The sequence below is a fragment of the Jatropha curcas genome, chromosome 5, assembly GCF_041381405.1.
Source record: "Jatropha curcas cultivar XTBG-Jc1 chromosome 5, XTBG_Jcur_1.0, whole genome shotgun sequence".
Taxonomy (NCBI): domain Eukaryota; kingdom Viridiplantae; phylum Streptophyta; class Magnoliopsida; order Malpighiales; family Euphorbiaceae; genus Jatropha; species Jatropha curcas.
In genome coordinates, this window is record NC_143155.1 from 18887688 (window position 1) to 18915099 (window position 27412).

General features: G+C 33.7%; 1 protein-coding gene across 1 annotated transcript; it reads left to right on the forward strand.

The window, feature by feature from the left end:
- The first annotated feature begins 1861 nt into the window (after positions 1-1861).
- Positions 1862-25823, forward strand: SEC8 (subunit of exocyst complex 8). The gene is made up of 27 exons (XM_012223061.4): positions 1862-2088; positions 2322-2483; positions 3099-3317; positions 5678-5851; positions 6087-6191; positions 6676-6785; positions 7139-7306; positions 12789-12933; positions 13046-13152; positions 14314-14621; positions 14693-14856; positions 14995-15110; positions 15285-15355; positions 16199-16329; positions 16415-16464; positions 18928-19028; positions 19857-19969; positions 20157-20264; positions 21748-21945; positions 22241-22326; positions 23084-23222; positions 23313-23390; positions 24675-24776; positions 24875-24949; positions 25096-25191; positions 25278-25327; positions 25412-25823. Exons 2-27 carry the CDS (start codon positions 2424-2426, stop codon positions 25497-25499), a joined length of 3162 nt encoding a protein of 1053 aa, XP_012078451.1. The 5' UTR covers positions 1862-2088; positions 2322-2423; the 3' UTR covers positions 25500-25823.
- The last annotated feature ends 1589 nt before the right edge of the window (positions 25824-27412 follow it).

The window sequence follows — 27412 nt, forward strand, 5'->3', positions numbered from 1 at the left end:
AGTGAAGACGTTATTCGCTGATTGCTTTATAAAATATACAGAACTGTCGTGTTTAAACCAAACACTCTAATTGAGATGGATGCTCATTAGCTAAATGGCAGGAGCTCATTGTTGCTGCAATTCAACAAAAGCTTAAAACCACCAGGTTTTAAAATTTTATATTTTACAGTTAAAATAATTTATCAATGAGAAGGAACTTCATACAACAATAGATATGGATGAACCTAAAGTAGAAAGTGAAATTCTAGAAGCACAACTTTCACTTAATCTATAGTAAAAAGTAAAAACTAAGGTTTTAGAAGATTAGATATCCTCATTGATATATAGCAATGATTTTATTTTGGGTAAACCTTATATTAGGACAAATGTAAAATCATTATTATATAAGAATATTTTTATATGGGACAAGTGAAAATGCAAAGTGAGCTTATATTTATGTTGCAAAGTGAATTATAAATATTAAATCTTGTCAGACAACTACTTTTTAAATAGTTATTTTTTACTGATTAAAATGCTAAATATTGCTTAAAAATTAAGCTTATATTTATGTCACAAAGTGAATTATAAATCTTAAAACCTTGTTGGACAACAACTTTTTAAATAACTTATTTTTTATTGACCAAAACTCAAAATGCTGATTAAAAAACTATTCGGTAATATAGCATTTGAACTGATTTTTAGAGATTATGATAACGTTTTGTGAAAAATTAACTCATGTAACATTTAGCTCATCACGTTTAATGAAAAGCTATTACTACTAAAGCAGCTAATAGTTAAATGCTAATAAAATAGACAGCACCTACTACAACAACTAATTTCGCCGAACATACCCTTAATGTCATAACAATTGTATTAAAAAAATGATTAATTAAATTCAAACCACGAAGCCAACATTTAAAATAATTTTTACTTTATTACAAATTAAAGCAATAGTTTATACATAGTAAATATTAATATCATAATTAATACATTGAAATATAAAATAATAACAAATAAAAAATTCTAAATTATCCATTCATCACTAGACACATTCATTAATTATTCTAAATTTTTTTATATAAAAATTTTTTTTAACAAAACAAAATTTATAAAATAAGAGGAGTTAGTAAAAAAAAAAAATGAATGCACTAAATCAATTTTATAAAAGAAAACGCCATACTTTACATCTTACATTAGTTAATTTACTGGATGTGTATGATAAATATTGATTTATTTCATTATCGTAATAGTATTTATCTATGAGACATTGTATTATTCAATAAATATATATAATAATTATTATTTCTTATTTTTCATATATTTTGTCCTATTTTCATTTTTCATCTTTCACAAATTATTCTCTTGCTTCATTTTTTAGAAGTGAATAATATTTAAAACTTATTATTTTGTCTTTATTTAATATGTTTATTACCAGCAAATATATTAGTCAAATTACTATGTTACTATTAATTAAATCTTAATATAAATAAAATTAAAATATCACTTATAACTTTCTATTTGTACATTAGCCAATTGACTTGTTTATTTGACAAGTAAAATTATAATTTGGTTGATTTCAATAATGTGATTATTTAATTTTAATAAAATACTAACCTAAAAATATTATAGAAAAGAATAAAGTAAAAATTAAAATTTAATCATAGGATGAAAGGAGTAATTTACTTTAAAGTAAGTAGATCAAAGCTTGAGACGTGTCTCACTTTAATAAATTAAAATGCACTCAGAAAGTAAAATTCATTTAATGTAATTTACAGTTTCATTTCCTCTAAAAAAAGATTTATACATACATATATACATATATATGTACGTATATATACATTTTTAATTTTCATTTTTTATACATTTTCTTCATATCCTTAACAAACGGATTTGTTTTGTTTACTTTTCTTTTCTCTGTACACACTCTTTCTCGCTCTAATCAATCAATTCTTCAATTATATCAACTCTGAGAAAAACAAATCAACAGAGGTATTAGAAGATTTAGCGAAGATTCAACACTCAAAAACAAGTCTCGGATTTCAAGAATCAAATTCATTTTCGCGAATCTGCATCAATTCTTCAACTCAAGAGTTCAAAGCATAGAATTCGGTAATATTTTCCTTCTGAAATTATTGATTTGTTGTTCTTTGAAAAATATGATCAACCAATTCAACGTTGTGAATCATAAACGCACCGGCGTTAGGGAACGGGCGATCTGGATCGCTGATAATGGCAGAAATAGGTTTAATTGAAGCTATGGAAGAAATGTAACGGTTGAATAGTCTCTTTTTTAATGAAGTTTATGATGTTTATTTGTTCATTTTGCTTTTCAATTTTTGCAGCCCATTTGTGTCTCTTCTAGCTTTGATTTTAGACCGTATCGTTAGCCAAAGAGAAGCAACAAAGTTGTTTGCGGGAATGAGCTTGTTTCCGAACGGTTATTAATGTGGAAGTTAGAGCAAATGGGGATTTTTGATGGATTACCAGTTCCTCCTGATAAAGAGGTAGGCTCTTTTGATAGAATTTCTTATTAGAGTTTAATGGAAGTGATATTTTGTATGCCCCGGTTCAGTGGTTTAGATTTTAATTAGAATTGGGTTCAAACCAACAATAGTCTTGTTGCTTGGGTTTAAAACCGACATGGAATCAATAATATATTATATATTTTGTAAAAATCTCTTTAAGGAGATCAATATTTGGCTTTGTCATATGCATCTTTTCTAGGAGAACTTGATGTTGACATCCCTTGCGGAGCCATAATAAGAAAGTGTTGTTTTCTTTAATCAAAGCTCTACATGATTTAAGAGTCTCCTCAATAGAGGCTTTCAGAAAATTTTAGAAAAAGGCAAGATGACATAGGTGAAAATTCTCGGTTATCGCAAATCAAGAGTTTGTACTATTTAGTAAGTTTTGAGGCATAAATTTGTGGTATTTTCTTGGGAGTTATTCTAGAAGAGTAACTTGGAATTTATCTACTTTGTATCGAAAAGTGGGGTATGAGTTTTCATCCCATCTGGGTACTTTAAATTACTATATGAGCTATGTAAACTTGGTTTTTAGAGTTCTTATTCCTTCTTGTTTTGTCAATTTTCCTTTTCTGTTTCTTTGGTAAATTGCAGTATTTGAGGGACGAGCTTTCAAGGATTGATGAGAGTTGGGCTGCAGCTACTTCACGCTTTGACTCATTGCCTCATGTTGTACATATTTTGACATCTAAAGATCGTGAAGGTGAAGTCCGAATTTTGAAGGAACAAAGCGATGTTGTTGAGGAGGTTGTGGATGAAGTTGTGCATGCTTATCATGGTGGCTTCAACAAAGCAATTCAAAATTATTCTCAGGTATCTTAAAATTCTTCTTCTTGATTAATTTTAGTAACAAGTCTTTGTTCAACTTTTCTGAATTTGTTTATCAATGTCTTGCATCACTGTATCCGCTTTTCCTTTTTTCTGCTTGTTCTTTTCTAAATGTATTAGTTATTGATTAGTGTGTTCTTAAAAATAAAAAATTCATATGCTTTGTGTGGTGGAACACATGCTGTTCGCATCATTAACTAATTATATTTTGAAAATTGTAATTGGATTTTCTTACCATGTTTGGAGATGCTAACAACACATGTCATTGGCTTTTTCTGTTTTTGGTAATGTTATCCATTGAGCTCAGAACTCACTAATAAAATCTTATGATTTTTGGTTCCAAAATATTCTATGAAAAGTAGATGCAACTACAGTAACAAAATTTCAGCTAATCTCTTTGTATTAGTAATAGCTTCTTAAGCTCCATGATAAAAGCCAAGTGACAAGTTGATTACTCTTGCTCTTCTTAGGATTAGCTAAAATAGAAATCTATAATTCTTGATAATTTACCTCTTTTACCTACAGAGAAATGAATATGAAAGTTAATTAGTTAACCTCTTAACTTATTTATTTATTTATTTATTTAAATTGTCTTAATCTAAAGCTATGCATACTTATCTTCATGTAAAACATGTTGAAGTCAATGAAATTTTATCTCTAGCTTTTCGTTTGAGAACCAAAGATAATAAATGCTATAAAAGGACAGATTTGGAGTGGTGGCCTATGTTGGATATGAAAATTATCTTACTTAGAAAAATGATGGAATTATGTTATCCTAAATTGCTGACTAATGAACCCAAAGTTTATCGTATATTTATAATCCTTAATGACAATGGCATACCTCCTAAAGTCTCTTCTTTTCTGCTCATCAAGATACAGAATGATTAAACCTTAAATTTTTTTTTTTTTTTTTTTTTTTTTGCTTTTCCATGTTACCACTAGGCTTAAATCCATTTTAAATAGACTTTGCAGCAACAGAAAAACTTCTGAGAGTTAGTAATCTAATCCTTAAGGATTTGAAGCCAAATACATCTCAGACAATGAAATGAATGTTGCAGAGATAGCTCCTATTGACCAAAGTTTGACCTCTTTTAGGCAAATTGTCAAATATCATAATCTTCTCCCAAGCAGCTTTCCAAACAAGGACAGTAACATTAGGAGTAGCACATTTCCGTTTAAATACTTTTAAATACTTTCAGAACCATTTTTTGCCTTATTCCTAAGCTGGGCCTTTTCTCAACTACAGGTTTATATTGTTGAGGCTTACTTTGAAATTGAATTTTGAGGGGATATGGTCTCAATTTTGAGAATAGCATTATTTATTTATTATATATATATAAAATGGAGTAGGACGTGCTTGTAAAGTGCCTTCACAGACTTCTGTTTTTCTCTCTGTAGTGGACGGTTGAGCTAATTTTCTATTGAATATGTGCCGGACCAATTTGCCTGCTAAGGTGTTATAGTGGTGATCATGCCTTTAAAAGTGATTTCTTATCAGAAGTTGCTATTTTCCATACTATTTAATCATTTGCATGGTTAGCCTGAGAGGTTTAATTCCAAGCTTTTAGATTTAAGTTCTATTAACATACGCTGGAAGTAGGGACTGAAAGTCGGGCTTCCCATCTGAGATTTTATGGCAGTGTGGGGTGTCTCCTGTTCCCAAGTCTAATCAGGTGATGGGTTTCCTAAGTATGCAAATTACAAAAAGCCAAGAGTCTTCCTGTTAACATTAGAGGGTCTTTTGGCACAGTTAGAAGAGCTGACCGGCTGTGCTTTTTTTTTTCTTTCCCGAGTTTGTAGAGTGCGAGAAGAATAAATACATGTCTTATGGTGAGAGACTTGAGCTTCTAGCTTTGAGATAGCTTATGGTCTACCATTGTTCTTGACATTTAAATTCTTCATATGTAATTGGCATTTTTATGAGGTTTGGCTCATTTTTATTCTTTCTTTAAGAATCATTAAGTGTATCTTCTATTTTCTCAAACGTATTTCTTTTTTGTTCTTGAAACTCTTCTCAAATATATTTCTAATTATTCATTTTTTTTTTATTCTTCGTAAAGTGTCTTATCATGATATAAATTCCTGATTAAGGCCTTTGGTAAAAAGTGAGAATCTAATTGATGGAGGTGTCAAGGGGTTCAAATGAAGTTAGTGAAAATGTTAACTGTGCATGTTATAATTTTTGTCATGACTTTTGACAGCTTAAGTATCTATTTGGACCATTTGTATTCATTATAACCTATGCTTGTGAAAAACCCTGAACATGTTGGCTTCTTTCTTTGAAATTTGAGGAAACTAGCTGATTCCTATATCTTGGATTCTCATTTTCTACTATTTCCCCTCAGATCTTGCGTCTATTTAGTGAATCTGCAGAAAGTATTTCTACACTAAAGGTTGATTTGGCTGAAGCAAAGAAGCGCCTTGGTGCCCGAAGCAAGCAGTTGCATCAGTTATGGTATCGGTCTGTTACGTTGCGGCATATAATCTCAGTTTTAGATCAAATTGAGAGCATAGCTAAGGTGTGTTGAAATTCATGTTCAATCTCCCTGCATAATGTGGATTTGATTCACTAGGTGATCTGTTTAAGCAAATTTTTTTTTACATAAGGTAGAAATATATGTTTTCCCATATTCCCCAATTGTAACCTGCCCTTTTCTGTAATTGTACTTGCTCATGTTTTTTACTATTTTAATGTCCTAGATTTGGATTTGAAGTAACTTTGTTTTTTTCCCTTTTCCTTTCTTGGTGACTTAGGTTCCTTCTCGTATTGAGAAACTCATCGCTGAAAAGCAGTTCTATGCAGCAGTTCAAGTACATGTCCAGTCAGCACTGATGCTTGAGCGAGAGGGTCTTCAAACAGTATGTTTGTTTGCATCCTGCCTAATTCTCATTGGATGAGCTGTCCCTTAATTTTCTATTTGGTTTGGGTTAAAGTTATATTTACTTTTCTTTAACATTAATTCTTAGGTAGCCGGTACCTAAGACATTATAACTTTATTTGTATCAAGTTTCAATCAATACATTACCACACCAATTCTATACTGTTGATTTCAATGTTCAATACCAGTTGTATCATTCAACATCTTAAGTGTGAATTACTAATATATCCCTAGATATTATTTGATTTTCTGTCTGGCAACATCATCCTATCCATGAAGATTGAATTACCAGTCAGCACATGCATTCGGTGAAGCCTGAGGGGTTATAGAAATTTAATTGTTTCAATTTACTTGTTACTTGTGCTTTTATATTGACATAACCCCATCTGTTAAATCTATTTTAGGAAAATTGGAGAACTTAATTATCATGCATGTATAATACTAGTGCGATCAAATTTCCCCAGGTCGGCGCTCTTCAAGATGTTCGATCTGAGCTGACAAAGTTGCGAGGAGTTCTCTTCTATAAAATTTTGGAGGATTTGCATGCACATCTTTACAACAAAGGAGAATATAGGTAGCCTATTCTCCCCTCTTTTTTGCTTTTTCTTCTTTGTACTTGATAGAAGTTTTGCTTGAACTCTTACTGGTGTTCTATGTTGTAGGAATATTGGTTTTATTGATCTGTTTGTTTGTCATGAAAAATTTTTCTATCCTGGGGTTGTGGGTTGGCAAACTATTCCAAGTTATGCTCATTCTGGTTATATAGTTACATTGTTAATTAAAACTCATGACATTTTAAATAAAGCTTCTCTTGTTGTTGTAATTGTTCACGTCACTAGAATAGTAGATATTTCAAATACTAGGGCGTGCTACATTTAAAAATATTTTGTTGAATTTATATGTGATTACTCTAATTGTTTTCTGCAGCTCAGTTGCCTCAAGCTTGAATGAGAGAGATGATGAATTGCCAACCACCACAGCTGTTGCATTTACAATGAGTAACTCACAATCACTGTCTCGCAGAACTAGATTAATGAAAGGTGACAATCATGGATTGATGGACGGATCATACAAAGCAGGTTCTGTTGATGGAGTGTAAGATTCCTTTATACCTGTTCTTTATCTGGTTCTTAGTACTTTTGACTTTCCATAGTTTACATTTTCATAAATTAGTTTGATTTGTCAATCTTGAACTGAGTCTGTATTCTTTCTTGAAGCCTTCTATGCTTGCTAAATATCTTGTAATACAACAACAACAATAACTAAATCTTGGTCCCAAACTAGTTGGGGTCGACTATATGAATCCTTTGTTCCAATATCTGCTATGTTCAAAATAATAGCAATTAAAAGAAAAATATAAAAGTGTGAAAGGTTTTTTGAGATACTTTATATGGTAAAAATTTGAAAGAGAAATTTTAAAATCATTTGCTATATTAATCAATAGAACAAAGCATAAAACATGCAACAACAATTAAATTTGGCTCCTATTTGAATTCTTTTGTCTCCATTCTGACCTATCCCTAACTAAATCTTCATTCATATTCAAAGACTGTAGATCCTTTGTTACAACTTCCAGCCATATGGTACTTGGTCTACTTCTCTTTTTAGCACTCCTTATAACCAAAGTGTCACATTTATGAATCGGTGCATGTGAGGGTGTATGTAACACATGACCATACCATCTCAGACATCCTTCTCTCATTTTATCTCCAACTTCTGCTGACACAAGGGAAGAATATATGGCAATTAAATCTCAAAATTTGACCAGAATATGGTATTTTGGTTGGAACAAAATAACATAACTGGTTTCAAAGAAACCTTTAGGCCATGTTTAGTATATGGAATAGGAATAGGAATGGTATTTATATTCCCAATTAACTTGTTTAGTAGCAATTAAACCTTGGAATTGGCAATGGATTATGGAATAAATTAAGGAATTGGAATCTTAGCTACCCCCTAAGAATCCCAATTCCATATAAATATATTTTGAAATGCCATATATGTCCTTTATCTTTTACCATTTGTATATTCCACTTTTTCTTTCTTTTATTAAAACAAAGGGTATTTTAGTCATTAATTTTTCCTTCCATTCCTTTCTATTCATTGTATACTAAATACATGAATAAGAATTCTATTCCCCATTCCGTTCCATTACCTACTACGTTCCTCGTTTTGTACTAAACATGGCCTTAGAATTAAAATTCTGAATTCATAGAGGAAAAAACGAACATAACTAATTGCTGCTGTCCTATGTATATTATTTAGGATAAGCTCTAATTCTGTACTGAAAAGTATTACTATTTAGCTAATACTCCTAGACTAAAAAGTATTCCCATTTAGCTAATCCTAAATAAAGAAGGAAAACTGAAAATTATTCCTATAAATTAACATAGTTTTATTTAATTAAGAATCCTAAATAAAGAAGGAAAATAAAAGATAACTTCTTAATTAGTCTTGGATGCTCCTGCATCATTCTCCTCGGGTTTGAAAAGAACTCAGCTCCGACAAGAAAAGTTTAGATATTTCAGCCATGAGAATAGGATCAATTTGTTTAAACTTCTCCTTAGAATACCACGTGCTTAAGGCTTTTGCAAGAGCAAACAACATCACAAGCCGCATTCAAATAATCTACCTTTTTTCCGAGTAAGCAAAGTTGGTTCAACACAAAGATTTTACTTATTTGCACTGCCTTCTTGCTTGAAGATGTATTTCAACTTCATGGGATACTTGCATCAAATAATTTATTTTTGGCGATCTAATATTTAATATCCACAAGCAAATACTTTTCTAAAGAACAAAGATCTTCCTTTGTTTTTTCACCTTTGATGTTTCAATCTTCTTGTTGTTCTATTTTAGGTGTAGTAAGAACATGTTGAATAACAATACTTTCTCCTAGGATTACTACCATGTCAATTTCTTGTTCTTCCTCATCATAGATTGGTTCCATAAGAACCTTGTTGCTGCATTCATTGTTTTGAGTATTAAAACATGAGAATTCTTTCTCATTTTCACTCTCGTTAGGGTCTTCAACACCCATCAATGTTGTTATTCCCCAATCTAAATAATCTGCTACATGTAACTTTCCATGAAGATCAATTACTTCAATCTTCATCCCTTCACCATTCAAATCAAGGGCGTGCAGTGGAAACCCTTCCAATTGACCTCGTGCTGCTCGATTTGTGGGTCCAGCTTCGTGAAAAGGGTTTACATCCTTGACTTCATCAATCTCAAGACCTAATTAGCTAATACTCCTAGACTGAATAGTATTCTTGTTTAGCTAAATTCTAAATAAAGAAGGAAAAATGAAAATTATTCCTGATTAATTAACATTCTTTAATTTAATTAGGAATCCTAAACGAAGAAGGAAACTAAAAAGAAAACTTCTTAATTAGTCTTGGATGCTCCTGCATCATTTGCTACTTAAACCTTTTGTCTAATACGATTATTTCTATTATTGTTCAACCTTGTGTGACCACATATCCATCTCTATATTGGCATCTTCATAATATGAATATTATGAACATGTTGCGCATTTGGTGCCCAACATTCATTCCCATATAGCATTTCCGGACTCACCATCGTCTTGTGGCACTTCTGTTTCACCTTGTTAGATATCTTCCTATCACATAGTACACTTGTAGCACCTCGCCATTTTATCCATCCCACTTGAATTCTATGAGTAACATCTTCATCTATGAGACACCCCCATTTGAAGCATAAAGCCTAGGTATTGAATTGATTGCATTTGGGCACCACCGTTTCGTGCAATCTAACCTCGTTTTCTTGCTTCTTCCTTAAGCCAAATGCACAATGCATGTATTTCATCTTTACTTTTGGTAAGCAGAAAACCCTTATTCTCAAGAGTTCTCCTCCATAATTTTGACTTTTGGTTTAGTCTCTCACTAGTTTCATCAATTAGGAAAATATCATCTGCGAATAACATGCATCAAGGGACATCATCTTGAATATCACTGGTTAACTCATCCATTACTAGAGTAAATAGATATTGGTCTAGAGCAGTTCTTTGATACAGCCCAACAGTTATGGGGAACTCCTTTGTAACCCCTTCAACTGTTTTCACACTTGTGAATGCATTTTTTCATACATATCTCTAATTGCTCCTTTTTTTCTCTAATACCAACCATAGTACTTTCTTCAACACTTCGTCCTAAGCTTTTTATAGGTCAATTAATACCATATATACATGCTTCTTCTTTCTTCAATACACTGACCTTCTTAGAAGGAAAATAGCTTCCGTTGTAGATCTACAGGCATAAATCCAAAATGGTTCTCTGAAACCTTTGTAATGCCTCTGAGTCTATGTGCTATTACTCTTTCCGAAAGCTTCATTGTGTGACTCATAAGTTTAATACCATGGTAGTGCTTACAACTTTGAATATCTCTTTTGTTCTTGTATATCTATATCAAAGTGCTCTTCCTCCACTCATTTGACATCTTTCTTTTTCTTTGGATAACATCGAATAACTTGGTCAACCGAGTAACTCCCACTTCCTCAAGACTCTTCTAGACCTCTATAGAAATACCATTCGGCTTCATACTTTTCCAACCTTCATATGTTTCAAGGCCTTCTTGACTTCATTAGGCCTAATCCTACAAGTGTAGCTAAGGTTTCTTTCCATTGCTAAGGTATGAAGGTCCATAAAGTCCTCGTGGCTTGTGTTAAATAACTGGTCGAAATAGTACCTCCATCTCTCTTTGATCTCTTTATCTCTTGTTAATATCTGCTAGGAAATATCTTCAATAACTTAGCTCAAGTCCTTGCTCTCTCTCTCTCTCTCTCACTCCCTATTGTTCAAGCTTGTACATATGCTTCTCCCCCTCTTTGGTTCCAGTTTTTGGTACAAGTCTGCAAATGCTTTACATTGCTTACCGCTCTTTTAGCTTCTTTGTTTGCTCTATTATATTCTTCATAGGCTTTCTCGCTTGATGCTTTTGGTAACTTTCTATACCACTCTCGTTTTGCTTTAATGACTTGTACCTTTTCATTCCACCACCAGGAATCTTGTGGTCAAGGCCCTAATTCTTTGGACACACCAAGCGCTTCACTTGCCACTTTCTTTGCAACCCGCATCTCTTCTCATAGGTCCTCTGCATTAGCTTTTAGGTTCCATATATTCTCCTTCAATAGCTTGTCCTTAAAAGCTATTGGTTTGTGTTTTCATTGTCCACCACCTAATTCTTGGTTCCCTTAAACTCTCCATTTTTGTACCAATCTTACTCTTCACATCCAATACCACTATTCTACATTGGGTGGTTAGGGCCTCTCCTGGTATGACTTTGCAATCTTTATGCATATACTTATCATTTCTTCCAGTAAGTATGACTTCCTTTTTTTGAAGAAAGTGTTAGCCAAAACTATATCATAAGCCAATGCAAAATCCAAGTCCCCTTGCCATAGCCATAACCATCATGTACTCTGTCAAAGCCTCTACTATCTCTACTATCTCTACTTATTAAGTTAGGATCCCTTGCATTAAAACACCCATATCTTCCCAGGACTTAAATTTAGATGCTCCATCTAATCCCACTTGGGGTGCATAGGCACTAACAAAGTTGAATCTCTGTTTTCCCAATATTATTCTTAAGGAGATAATCCTATCTCAAATTCTCTCACCCACCACTTTATCTTTGAGTCTCTTTTCTACCATTCCCAGTCCGTTTCTATTGTTTTCCAAACAACAATACCATAGCTTATATCCTATATTACCAATTTCTCGAGTCTTTTTCCCTTTCCACTTATTCTCTTGCAAACACGTAAGAGCAACCTTTCTCCTCTCTAAAGTTTCTACTAACTCTGTTGACTACCTGTCAACATACCTATATTCGAACTTCCCAACTGAAAACAGTTCTCTTCGGCTAGCTTCTTTACCTGCATTTGTCCATTAAGATAAGGGAAACCTTTCCTATCTAATACCACATCTGGGCATCGATATGGTGGGACTAGCTTCTTTACCTACACGCGTCCTTGATGTGAGGACCCTTGCTCATACTCGTTTACACCTAGGCAGCGATGTGATGGAACCCTTTGCTCTAACTACACCAGATGTTGATGTAGCACGTGCCTAGTGTGGGCACATCACAACTGTGTTTTATATAATCAAAGGATACATAATGTGGTTTGATTAGTTTTACTCTGGTCATCAACCTACTGTACCACTCCTTTCCCCGGGCTTAGGACCTACTATTCTGTGCTAGGCTCACATAGGTGGAGTTTGCTTTAAACAGTTGAGCCAATAGTTAGGGCTCATATGCACTACAATATTGTAATTCATGTCATTTGGAACTTGGAAGGTCCTTTACTGGTTATTTTAGTTTGAAGAAAACCCTTTAATGGTTCTGTCAGTTTCTTTCCGGTTAATTAGTTTTCAGTTATGTGATTGTTTTCCAAGAATTCTTTTCATTTTCTGTTATTTACATTTACACCATTAATCTGGAAAATATTTACCATCTTATATTTTGCTAGCATGCATGAATATGCTAAAAAGACGTAAGTGTTTATTTGATTATTCTTTGCTATATTTTTATTTCCTACTTAATATCTGACTTCCCTTCTCAGTTCATCATTTGATGGCCATGATGAGGAGGGTACTTTAGAAGCACATGATGATGCAAACTTGGATGGACATGGAACAATGAGGGTAAATGGCAGTGATGGCAAAGTACCCCGTTGGCTTTCAAATTCAACTCCTGATGAATTTATTGTATGATACTGTATCACATCGTACATTGGTTTGCTTTATGGTCCATGTGGTGTTCCTCTCTTTCTTCTTTTTTTTTTCTGGGATGACAGGCTGGATCTAATACATAATGCAGGAAACAATTAAAAAGAGTGATGCTCCACTTCATGTGAAGTATTTGCAGACAATGGTTGAGTGCCTCTGCATGCTAGGCAAAGTTGCAGCTGCCGGTGCAATGATATGGTTGGTTATCTATTTAATGTTATAAAATCCTATTTGTCTGAAAGATGTTTGGATTCTTGTAGAGAGGTTCTCCGGCTCAGTTTTATATTTAGTCATACAATTCTCATTTGGATATAGCCTTGGGATATCCATGGATATTAATTTTTTCAAGAAAATTGAGGTTGGATTGCTGTGGCCATACTGTAATTATCTCTACCAGAGCCACAATTAATTTCTTAAAAAAAGTGGCTTGTGGAAATGAGGGGTATATATCTTGTGGATGGCTGTAGCTGCTGTATTGAGTGTAAGCAAAAATGCAATGTCCCATAACAGGCATAATGGCTGTAGTAGTCCATTTCAGTTGTGATAACCACCCTAAAACTATCTGTGACATACATATAATAGTAGGCCAAAAAAATTACTACATAATGGCTGTCCTGCAACTGCTGTTATTGGAAACAATGGTTTGTTTATTGTTTTGTTCTTCTTCTCCACTCTTTCACGTCTTCAAAAAGTATAGTAACATGAAAAACTGAATCTTTTGACAGATTATGAAATTCATTTCCAAGTAAAAAATTATGTTTCCTATTTATCCCCTTGAAAAAGGAAAAAGAAAATGATCAGGTTTCATTACCTGTCTAGTTTCTCTGTCTACTGTGTCCTTATTTTAATGCTCATTGACTACTTATCATAACAAAAAAAGGGTTTGCAGTTGAGAATTATTTTCAGGCATAAAATTCTACTTCTCACTTAGCAATCAAGTTTCCAAATATTGAATGAATTCATTCATAATGCCTATGTTTGTGGTGTGGTGTGGTGGTTTGTAATGCACATATATTTGTGGATGGGCTTTTATACCTTTCTACAATTTTGTTCATAAGCAGGTCAATTTCAAAGTTATACTCAAAGGATAAATCCTATCCACTCCCAAATAATATTAGAAAAAATATAGTCTTATTAAGTTGACATTAGACTTGGTTGATATACATGGATAAGAGATGAAACCCAAGTTTTGGTTTGTGTTTTGTTTGTATAATATACAAAGTTGTGGAATAACGTAAAAATATTGTTTTTGTATGAACTATAATATTAAGTTGCCTCTATTAACATATATATTTTTCGTTTTTATCTGATTTATATTTGAAGAATATGCATAAATTCTTTGCTTTTCTTCTTTAACAGCCAGAGATTGCGACCCACAATTCATGACATTATCACTTCAAAGATAAAAGCTCATGCCGAGCTGGTCAACTCTTCAAGGTCTGGTATTTGTCAGCCTGCCCAAACTGCTACCTCAGGTCTTCATTATGTGAAAGGACAGTTAGAAAGCTATCAGTTGCCGAAAAAGAAGCGTCAGAATGGGATACCCTTGTCAGCAACTTTATTGTCAGTAAGCCCTGTATCACCAGTGATGGCTCCTGCAGGAAAAGCACAGGCTGCTACAAAGGAGCTTCTTGATTCAATTTTGGACACTGTAGTTCGAATATTTGGTAAGATATTGAACTTGACATTGTGTTAATTTTTGAAATCAGAACTCATACTTAAGCCCTGTGATGGTTAGAAAATCATGTTGTGGTTGGAGAGTTGCTGGAGTTGAAATCTGCTCAGAATGTTGAGATGAACACACCAAAGTCAATGGCAACAGATGTAAATTGGAACCCTGACTCTGAATCATCTCAAGTTACTGGAGGCTACAGCATTGGCTCTTCCTTGACGGTTTTGCAGGTAACTTGTTGCATTTTGATGCTTGATTTCATTTCCAAATATTAGGTTTCAATTCTTGAAAGTGCCTGTGGACAATGTTTTCTGGTAAGCTTCATTCAAGTTAGGTTGAATGCTTTTTTTTCATACTTTGTGCCAAAGAGTGAATGCCAACAACTTATATGTGAAATTCTGCGAGCAACTCCTGAAGCTGCATCTGCAGATGCTGCTGTTCAAACTGCTAGACTTGCAAGCAAGGTTCCTTCCAAGGAAAAGAAGTAAGAACTTTTTTCTTATATGGTTCTGCTGTGCTTTATATTTTCATAATTTTTTTTATTTTCTTGCCATCCCTTGTTTTCTGAATATGTTAAAACACTGACAGAAGGTAATCAACAATGATTTTTTTAAGCAAAATTATGTAATGGTCCTGTGCTAATTCTGTTGAGTGACAGGGATGGTTCAGAAGATGGTCTTAGCTTTGCTTTTCGGTTCACAGATGCTAGTGTATCGGTTCATAACCAGGGTATGCTGAATTCTGTACTATCACAATACTATCTGGATTGGTTTTTCTTTATAAAGAAATTGGCATTTATTTTTGTTTTTGAGTTTTTTTTTTTTTTTAAAATTGATTTTAGAATTAATTGTTGTCAGTTGAATGAGATGAATATTTACTTTGTTACAAAACCATTGTAAGGCTAATTCACTTGTTTTAAGCATAAGTTACTGGCCCTTGTCTGCAGTAACATTGACAGTCTCAAGCAGTGTGCAGGCCATAGTCATAAGAGTGGCTTTGGCAAATTAAATAAAGGTTAATAATATTTAGATCGCCCCTGTGCAGGATGATTACTGGGGGAGGATGGTATTAGAAAAACCACGATGAAATTAAATGATGATACAAGTTTGAAGAATTCCCAACTGTTATGCTGTCAGTTGTACGTGCATTAGTGTCTTTCAACTTTGCTAGCTTATAAGTGAATCTGGCTGCATTATTGATCTTCTGGATTGTTGTATTGGATTTTTGTTTTGCTTTGTTACTTCATAAGGAAGGGTGCACAAAGTTGTTTGTCCTACTGAGTACTGTATTCATGTGTCAAGGTTTGAAATTTAAACATGCATGCGGCTAAGTCTTGTGTTCTTTACTCTGCTTCTTAAGATGCTTCAACTAGGTTGCAGTCTTGCCATGTGTATTTATGCAGTATACATATTTTTTAAATTCTCAGAATTATTTGGGGCTTCAACTAGGTTGCAGTCTTGCCATGTGTATTTACATAGTATACATATTTTTTAAATTCTCAGAATTATTTGGGTTCTGGCTTTCCTTCTGAGTTTTTTATTTCTATGGTTGACCATATTATCCATTATTTAGATGTTGATCTCATTCGCCAAGGCTGGAGTAGGAAGGGTCCAAATGTCTTACAAGAAGGTTATGGGTCTGCTACTGTTTTGCCTGAGCAAGGCTTATATCTAGCAGCGTCTGTATACCGGCCCGTCGTTCAGGTTTGAAATTGCCCCAGATTCTGGCTGAAACTTTGTTCAGGCCTTCTTTTTTACTTGGCCATTTCTAATTTGCATTTCTCTATAGTTTACAGATAAGGTTGCTTCAATGCTGCCAAAAAAGTATTCACAACTCGGGTGAGCTTGGGGTCCTTTTTACTCTTTTTATTCTTTATCATCTTTCATATGCTCGTGATTGGAAAGTAGTTATGGGTGTCAAATTATGTGGAGGTGTTAAAAGGGAAAAAACGAGTGCTTAAGATCTTTATTTTCAACAATTACACATTATTGTTCGCATGATGGTGCAATTAGCATTATTTGGTTTAATATATATATTTTATCTGTGTCAAAATTGTATTTTCTACTGTTTTGATTTTTTTTTTCTTTTTTTTTTTATTGACTGCTTGTCTAGTTAGGATGGTTTCTGAAATTTGAGTTATTGATATAAAAATCATCAATATATCAGCAGAAATACAAAAAGGGTGAATTTTTTACTCAAGGAGTTGCTTCTTGAGTATTAGACAGAACGGTTGAACATTTGAGGAAATAAATGCTAAAATCTCTCCTCTCTTCCTTCTTTCTTTCTTTCTTTCTTTCTTTTTTTTTTTTTTTTTTTTTTTTCTTTTTATGATAATGCATTATCTTGTGCTTAAAGAAGTATCTTTAACTGGTAACTTAATTACGTACAGAACAACATGAACCAAAAAGGATCATCCATGCCCCTTTTTGGTTTGAGTTATGCCTTTTATTATTTGCGAGCAAGCTATAACGTAATGTGTTCCCATCACACGGTTGTCAAAGGCAGTTCAATTTCTAAATATCTTTTTTAAAAGAAATAGCAAATTAGGCACCTATGCTGTTTGTTTTGAGTTGTTTTCAGTTTGAATTACAAAATAATGCAACTGTCAAGGCTGCTTCATGTCATATAACCTAGAGTAGGGTATTTTTTAGCTCAAGAGATATGCCTAAGGTTACTGTGGTAAGTAGTACTTAAAGTAACTTATCTAGAAAAAAAGTTTGGGGATTCTGATCTGTAGTGGTGCAAATTTCAAAATAGGTTCCAGGCTATGGAACCTTTGAATTCTATAATCCATACACCAGGAAGGATTATATGCATCTGACTTTTCGTAAAGCCTGCAATTTAAAAATCCTCCTGCATTGAGATGCCTGTTGTTCTTGGATCTGGGATGTCTCTTTTTTCAGTTTAGCTATTTAGTTGCATAACATGATACTCTCCAAGGACAGTGCTCTGTCTCTCTCTCTCTCTCTCTCTCTCATGGCAGAGGAGTTGTGATACGAAATTCTGGAATTAAGAAGGTGCCTGTAGTAATATCCATTTAAGAGCTGAAACAGAAAAAACCTTCACTTGAGCTAACTGCATTTGGCAACAATCAATTGGCCAAAATAACCATGAGCGCCTAGGATCTTGCTGTAATGATTTCTATAGGTTCATAGGTTCATTCCAAGGCAAGCTATTTTCTCTGTCGTCAAAAAATCCTATCATTTTTGTAATTCTTGTGTATAACTTGTTCTCATGATAAACAGTTTAACCACAATATGTGAGAATATTTAAATTTTAGAATTGACTATCACTGAGGTCCATCATAGGATTATAAACATGAAGGTTAGTGCTAATTTTTGAGAGATTTATTGCTGATATTTTATGCCAGAGAATATTGAGGTGAAGCGTTGTGTGGTTCTGGAAAGGACCTTGGTTCTATTTTGTGTTTAGGAGAAATCTGATAGGATCTTTATTTGTTAAAATAGATCTTATTGAGTATATTGGGTGGTTTATTCCAAATTTCTGAAAATACTTTTTGAAGGAGACGCTTCTGACCCAGTAATTATGTCAAAGGAAGAAGGAGGAGAGGAGGAAAAAGAAGAAAACAAGTATGGTCCCAACAATTGCAAAGCCCTGTACTTACCCCTTGTAGGCTTGTGTGGCTGGTGCTTAGTATTAATGTGCTTCATGGAGCTACTTTTTTGTCCATAAATACCAGTATCTTCAAATTCACAATGGCCCATTATATTCTACTGTCCTTGTTTGCCTTTGTGAGCCCAAAGAATTTGTCATCTATAAGTTGATAATAGTGCACTTTTCTCATATTGGTTACTCACTTATGCAACTTATCCAACTCAAATGTATAGTCAATAAAATAGCTCTGGTGGATGATTCTAGTTAATTTGTTAGTTTCACAAGATGAATATGTTTTTGATGCTAAGTACTGCAGTGTCTATACACCTTGGTGGCTTCCCTACACTGTGCCTTACCTATTGATGCATTCCTTAAAGTTGAATCAACCATACATGTGTTATAGAATGACAAATTTTTCAAAATGTTCTTTATTCCTTTTTTTTCTTGTTTCAGCTTAAGAATCCAACTCCCTACAATTGTGAATGAATTTTATGTTTATTGTTTTGTTTTTCGAGCTGGTTATATGATTGATGTAAAGTGGCAATTGTAATCTTGTATATTTTTAACTGTTTATTTGCATGATTCTGATCATAATTTAATTTATTCACTTCCTCTCTTCCTTTTTCCTGTTATGGGATCTCTTTAAATCTTAAATGTGATTTTATATTTTCAACAATAATCTGCAGAAACGATGGATTGCTAGCATTTATGGAGAACTTTATAAAGGACCACTTTCTTCCAACTATGTTTGTGGACTACCGGAAGGGTGTTCAGCAAGCCATATCAAGAAAGTTCCATACTCTATGAATCTTTTCTTTTTTTTGGCTGTTTAATATATACAACTCTTTATCAAGTAGAAAGAAATGCTTTTAGTCAAATGGCTAAACTCATCTTTTATTCTTTTATCTCATGCATTGAGTGTCAGATACATCCAATATAGGGTTCCCTTTCTAAACCATGTAGGATTCTTACTCTAGTTGGTCTCATGGAATAAAGGTATTGCACTATGATTGAAACTAGAAAATTCTTGCATAACTGTGACAGACATGCAACCATCAAGACTTACATTGTCAGTGACATGTAGACAATCAGTGTTGAGGACATCTTTTGTTTGTTGGCATGAAAATGGTTTAACACAGTGTGCTCTTTCTTTTTCAAATTGTAAGATTAGAAGCTGGAATTGAAAAGCTACATTAACATCTGAACATTTTCACAAACTTTATTAACGTGAAAAAGAAATTCAAAATGAAGAATCAAGAAGCATTTTGTATGCAGATAATGCATTTTGAATGTAGACATATCAGTGTTTTTATTTGTCAGCATGGAAATGTTTTAACACAATAAGCTCTTTCTTTTTCAAATTTTAAGATTGGAAGCTGGAATTGAAAAGCTACATAAACATCTGAAAATTTCACAAACTTTATTAATGTGTAAAAGATATTTAAATTGAAGAATTTACCAGCGTGTCAGTTTTCAGATAATGCATTTTGGATGCTTCATGATCAGTTCTAGGGATCATTGAATGTCAACTGAATTTGGGTTAAATTACTTGGTGGTTAAGATTTTCTCAGTTTTTCTGCTCTTCAAAATTTAGTTACATAAAGTACTACTGCAGGTCCTGCTGCATTTCGCCCAAGGGCACACACTGCTACTGCTTATACTTCTTCAATTGAGAAGGGTCGACCTGTATTGCAGGGACTTTTGGCAATAGATTTCTTGGCAAAAGAGGCAAGTATTATTTTTCCAGTCAGTCCTTTTGAATAATGCAGCTTATTGCATACTTGGGATTTGATGAGATTTTGGCAGTAAAGTTTTTGTACGTCATGGAATGACTTTAGCATGCTATATCAATTACTTTTAGTTCACACATTTATGCAATTCTGGATATCTAATTTACAATTGTCATTTACTCTAGGTTCTTGGTTGGGCCCAAGCAATGCCAAAATTTTCTAGTGACGTTGTGAAATATGTGCAAACTTTCCTTGAACGAACATATGAAAGATGCCGGACATCATACATGGAGGTATGGAGTTTCGCTTTTCCTATCTATTTAGTTAGGAGAATGTTTGGTAACTTCTCTTACGTAATTTATGATTATACTTTTCCTATGTATTGTTTAATTTGTTTTATTAGCAATTTACCTATGAAAACATTTGGAGTTGCTGTTATTTTTGGTTTTTGTTAATCAATTGTCAATAAAATCATATTATTAAAATCTGTTTATTTTTGTTACATGATATGTTATAAGAGAAAAATATGTTGGTGCAACCAATGAATTGCTTGCTTTCTTCACCCATTTACCAGAATATTATTACCCGACAGCAACAATAAGACAGGAAACAGGATTGATACCAAACAGGCCCTAATGGATAGTTTTTGTTAATGTAAATTTGTTGAAATTCTATCACATATTTTTCAGCAAGGTAACTGTCTGTATCATCTATGTTCTCATCAGGATAACAACTCCTTTTTCTTGGATATGTTCCCCTTAATGAGTTCCTCATACTATGGAGGAACTTTCTCCTTTCAAGTTTTAGCTTCTAGGGTTTTCTTAACATGCTTCCTTTGCTTCTGTTTCTTAATTAAGTGGCTCCAGCTTATTTTTATTTACTAGATACATTGATGATGCATTGACCATATGAACATTGATAGGTGCAATAGATTTACAGGTTAAGTTCTAGCCTAGATGTGGTTGGGATTTGTTTGTCTATATTCATGTGTACGTCTCTACTTCTGGTTTAGTATTTTATTTTTGCTTCCAATGGTGTTTTTGTAATATATCATTTATACAGTTGATTTTATTCCTGATTTTTGAATGCATTAGTCCAGATGTTATTTTTCTCTCTATCTGTTGAATGCTTGTGTTGATGACATTGGTTTTATTTTAGTGAGTATCATTGTTGTGCTTGTGAATCATAATGTGAGATCCTTGATGTTATTTTATTTTATTGAGATATCAAATTGTGAGGAAACGAGGCTCAAATTCTTGCTAGTGGTAATATCTGGTCTACAGCTTCAATATAAGTTCAGTACAGTCGGGAAGTAGCAGAAAATTCTTGAATATTTAACCTACAGAGCCTAGATTGAATTGGGATGACTACTCCTTTCAGTTTCACTTGATTTTTGCTTGTCTTAGCCCAACTCGTTTAATAAATGAGCTAAGCCTGAGTTTGACTTCAAAACTCATTTCATAAACAACCTAAGCCATAGTAAACTAAAGCTCGGCACAACTTGACTTTTTTGGAGCCTAACAAGAGTAGGAGTCTCTTGGTGAAAATAATATTGGGGGGGGGGGGGGGGAATAATAGAGAAATAGAATATAATACTCAATTTTGGAATGCATATGGAGTTTTTATATCCTGCCTTGTCATTAGTGTTACTGAAAAATCGTATTGTCTACTGGTGGTCTTTGCCTCTATATGCTATGAGCCTATGCCAAATATTCTCTCTTTCATTCATGCATAGTATCGGTCAATATATATAGTTTTTTGTTGGTCATGTTTCAGGCAGTTCTTGAGAAGCAGAGCTACATGTTGATTGGAAGGCACGATATTGAGAAATTGATGCGACTTGATCCAGCAAGCTCACGTTTGCCTAATTCACTTGGTCAGTCAGATATGGTGAATGATGCATCAGATGCTGAATCTTCTGAGATTGAATTGGAACTGAGTGAGTTGTTCTTGAATTTGCGGCCTATCAAGCAGGTAGGTACATAATTTTATTTTGCTATTTGTTATGACTTCTCGCTTCTTTTCTCTCATCCCTAAAGAGTGATGAAGCGCTTTTGTGGGGGGGGGGGGGGGGGGGGGGGGAATTGCCAGCCTTCTGCTTAATTGAACTCATTAAAGATGTCATTGTTATTTTTGAAAATTTTAATTCTATTCTGTCATGAGCTCTGGTAGATTTTAGGTTTCAGCTGAAGTTTTAGTTCATAGATTCTTACTAGATATTTATTAGACTGGGAGTACTTGGATTACACCTTATCTTTTATATGTGCAGGAAAATCTAATTCGCGATGATAACAAACTAATTTTGCTAGCATCCCTTAGTGATTCATTGGAATATGTTGCAGATTCAATTCAAAGGCAAGTTTATATGGTTACATAAATTTATGCTGGATTCTTCTCATCTTCCTTCGCAGAATTTAATTGATATGAACTGATAGTGCTAGCTTAAAAGAAATGAACATAATTTTTGCATTTTCAGATGGTATAATTATTTTGACTTTTTTGTTAGATAATATATATCCCTTGTGATCTTCTGGATAATTTGAGCTTCCTGTGTCGGTGGCACTGTTATCTCGTCATTTTATTGTTCTTCAATTAGAAGTGTCCAGGTACCATCTACATGATGGGGTGGCCTTTTCCCACTCGACCTTTTCAGTGAAGTTGCCTACTTTTGAAAATGGACTTTAACAACTAGTTGGGATTAACTGTGCTACAATGCCTGATCTTGTTTGATAATCTGAAATTAATTTTTTTCTTTTGTTTGTCTGGGCTCCAAATACAAATTTCCCTAGGCTTTCAACAACCCATGTTCCAGTTAATCTTTTTCGAAATAGGATTTCTTTCCAAATAATAGCAAATCTCTGTTTCTGTATGAAGCCAAGACAATAACATCATCAGATATATGCCTTCTATATTGTACTTTGATTTTCATTATATTTTATGCTTTCACATGCTCTTTTTTGCAATCATGAACAAGATGCATGGGAAGGGGCTTATTTTATGCCTTGTCTTCATTTGAAGCAATTGTTTCTGCAAGTTTGAAAAATTAAAGCAGAATCTCTAATGAAAATTGTGTAATAGCTTATATGAAGCAAACTTTTGACAAAACATGCAGGCTTGAGCAAACAACCCTAATAACATCAAATAAGGGCAAGAATCTTGCAGCATTTGCAGAAGACTATAGAAAACTGGCAATTGACTGCCTGAAGGTTTTGCGTGTAGAGATGCAGTTGGAAACTATTTTCCATATGCAGGTTTGGAAAATGTGTATAAACTGAATTCTTTGAATATGTTGGTAGCAAGATCTTTTAAATTAATTGTGCATTGGAAATATCTTCAAACAGGAAATGACAAACAGAGAGTACTTGGAAGACCAAGATGCAGAAGAACCAGATGACTTCATCATTTCACTCACTGCACAGGTGGCAATCTACAGCTTTTGTGACAATCTATTGATGATGTATTCTAGCCAGATTGGGATATGCAGTGTTTGAGAGCCAAAGGATCAATATACGCATTTGCATGACTACTTAATTTTTTCTGTTTTTATCTGTATTAGTTCTGTGGCTGAATGTCAAACATGTTTACATGTTAACAACTGTCTGCATGATTAGGAAACAAATTTGATTGCATTTGTAGATTCTTCTAGGCCTTAAACCCCTAGAAAGCTAAGTGGTATTCTTCATTCCTCTTTTTGGATCAACATTGTGGGTGGAAAACCGCATCTATACCACAATTGTAAATCTAGATATGATAGGCAGCAAAAGTACTATTGGGATCTGGAGTCTTGTTATAATGACAAAGATTTGGATGTAGAGTATATGTGTTATTTTGGTAGATGGTGCTACTGGTATGTTGATTTTATATGCTACCACAATAAAGAATCTAGTTTATGGTATTCTTAGATGTTTTGGAGGTTTTCTGCTTTATTAGATTCAGGAATGCATACTGATTCACATTCGTTACTATATATTTAAATATTGTTACAAGGACCATGAATCATTTTGTCTTTTCTATATCTTTATGTTGGTGCTTTGGCAAGGCACTTCAATGGAGGATCCTATTTCATTTAACTGCAACATAGCATTCTGGTATTTATTAACAAGTCTAATAATGATAAGCATTTGAAAATTATGGGCCTTGTGGACTATGGACTCTGCAAATGATGAAAGATTTTATTTTAGCACTTGAATGTGCATTCTTTTGTAGTCTGCTCACTGCATTACAAAGGTTGCTTAGTTCTCTATTGTCATAATATTGAACAGTCTAATTTTATTTTTCCACATTTCCCTGTATAAGCAAGTGCGATATCGTGCATAGATATATTGCACACTTGTGTATGAAGCTGTGTATATACAGCAGACTACTACTTGATATAGATATACAAAATATGAGCTGCATTTTGCAAACAATATCCGAGAAGCCAGGTTGTTGGAAACTGAAAGAGGGAACCTCAGGTGCTCCCTGAAATTGGTTTAGTGCAGAAATGCATTGCAGAAGATCAATAATGGAAGAAAAAGGATGAGACATCTTTTGTTTGCTTTCTTGCATTTTGATCTAATTATTTTCTCCCGAGGATGTGTGGCAATTCTGAAAGCATATGAGAATTTTTTTGGAAAGGATCCAAACCTAAAATTCGTTGATATTTTTCTATATATGCTGTTCTCCTGGAATTAAATTTTAATCTTTTCCCATCTTTGTATCAGATAACACGTAGAGATGAGGAAATGGCACCTTTTGTTGCACCGATAAAGCGAACTTACATATTTGGTGGAATTTGCAGTATTGCTGCAAGTGCATCTATCAAGGTTTGAATCTGTTTTTCCTGAAAATTTTAGATGTGATCCCCCTTATTCAATACTTGTTCCCTTGTGCACTAATATTGGAAATAATATTGTCTTGTTAGGCTTTGGCTGACATGAAATCAATTAACCTTTTTGGGGTGCAACAGATATGTCGAAATTCAATTGCATTAGAACAGGTGAACTTTTGTATCTTATGCAGTTGAGAACCCCTGTTGGGAATTGATTCTATACCAGGAGATGGTCGTCATCTCTAAAGTTGACTTGTGTTTAAAATACAACTTGCCAATTTTGATATGAATTCCTTGCAATATTGTCACTACAGGCCCTCGCAGCTATTCCATCAATTGATAGTGAATTTGTACAGCAAAGATTAGATCATGTCCGAACCTATTATGAACTATTAAATATGCCATTTGAGGCAAGTCAGCTGAACCATAGTTTGTTTCTATTAATAAACCTTTGTACTGCAAATACTAAATTCAATATTATCTTGGTCGAATGCAGGCCTTGCTTGCTTTCATCACAGAGCATGAGAACATGTTTACACCAACAGAGTGGGTTGCTATGACTTGTCGTTTTATTTTGGTCGGAATGCAAATTAATATTTTTATTGAATAACCCATTACTTGTTTTTACAGGTTCGGGAATCTTTTAAAGATCAACGTCCCAGGAAGGGAAATGCCTGTAGATGCACAAGACAGAGTAGCGGACATCTTACCTCTTTAGCTTTTTTTAATTTTTGATTTGTATGTAAAAACGTGGTTCGTCATGGATGTGGTGCCAGCGTGAATATGTAGGATTGGTTTCATTTTCTAGACGGCTTTAATTAGATGCAGAAGCCATTTCCATGAAATTCAGCTGCCTAGCACGTGTCGCAAGTGAATTTTTGCCGTATATTGTAGATGTAATGATCTTTTGTTGTCATTTTTTTGTCTAGTGTGATTATCTTTCTTTCGGTTTTGTGAGAGGTTTGGTCAATGTTGTTGAGAGATGATGATAATGCGTTGTAAGCTTCTTGCTATTCCCTTCTAAATCATTCTTTCAGATTCATGCGAGTGTCAGTTTCTCTCATGTTTCTATTTTGGACAAAAAGTAATGCTCTTTGATGTTTTCCTTTATTTCTTGCTAGTCAGGTTTTATCTTCCTTTTTTAAAGCAGTTGCTGCTCTGGACCGAGTATGATGTTTTTATATATATAGTGAGATGGAAATTGAAAACAAACTGAGGCAACTAATGGTAGATAAAACAATTGATGTAAAGAACGCGTAACTTAGCTTGGAAAACAATGAATTTCAGAAAATTCCATTTACATTTACAAAAACAGTAAAATTCTATCATTTCTCAGGGTTCCTAGGCCTGTGAAAAAACTGGGAATACTTAATAGAACAAAAGAAAAGAAAGGAAATATGAACACCTTCACAGTTAAATGGAGCAGCTCATTCCAAATTTCCTGAGTAACTGTGTACAAGCAAAATTTGCGCACAAACACTTCTTCAGTCTGAACGTGTGCTTTGGCAAGTCAAGCAGATAGCACACTTTGTATTTCTAATTAGAGCCTGAAATTTCTAATCCAATCCAGATATGCCAGTAACCCATTTGAATTCTCATCTCGATTGGCTCAAAAAAATTGGGGATCGATTAACTTCATCCGATTGAAATTAATAAAAAATTTAAAATTCATTTCTTGAATTTTAAATTAATTCTTTGAAATAGTAATCTCTCTTTAAAATCCTCCATAACACCAACCCAATAGTTCATTTGAAATCTTTGGGTGATTGAATCTGAACTCACTTGAAAGTAATCCCTCCAAATCCGAGAGTAAATCCAGCGGCGCGTATACTGGATGCTCTAGATGTTCAAAACTGTCCATCACAACATACAAATAATGTACCATTCTTTGATTATTTATTGTAAGTCATCACCAAATGATGATCTTCTCTTCTGTACTACCATGTAAAGGAATTATTTGTTTCGAAAAAGAAGAAAAAGTGGATTGCAGCCAACAAAATCCTCCTCAGCTCTCTTATTGAGATGGGATTCTCACTTACAACCACCCTTGGTACACAGTAACGAATATGAGAACACAACCAAAGCATGAATGATGACTAAAGGTCTAAATGAGCCGAGCTCACGAGCTATTCGAACTCCGCTCGAAAAAAGTTCGAAAAACTTCAGTTTGAATCAAACTTGAGCTTAATGGTGTTCAAAAAAGTTCAATTTGAATCAAGCTCGAGCCTAAAGGTATTCATCTCGAAAACTCGTCGAGTCTTATCGAGCCTTGTCGAGCTTATATATATATATATCTATATATTTTAGACTTACTCGAGCCTCGAACTTCAAACCAAGTCCGAGCTCAAAATTTTGAGTTCAACTCGAGCTCAAACCTAACAATATTCAAGCTCGTTGATTTTCAAGCCTACCAAATTTGAGTTCGGCTCAACTCGTTTACACCCTCTAACAATGACCGTAGCTAACTTAATGATAAATCAGAACTATCAAATGGTTCATCTTAATGATTATAATTGCAAGGACATCGAGATACTTAACAAATGAGCTTTCACTAACATAGGTATTAAAGTCATTATCACTACAGCTATTAATTGTTTCAAGGGTATTATACTTGCAAGCAATACAAGATCA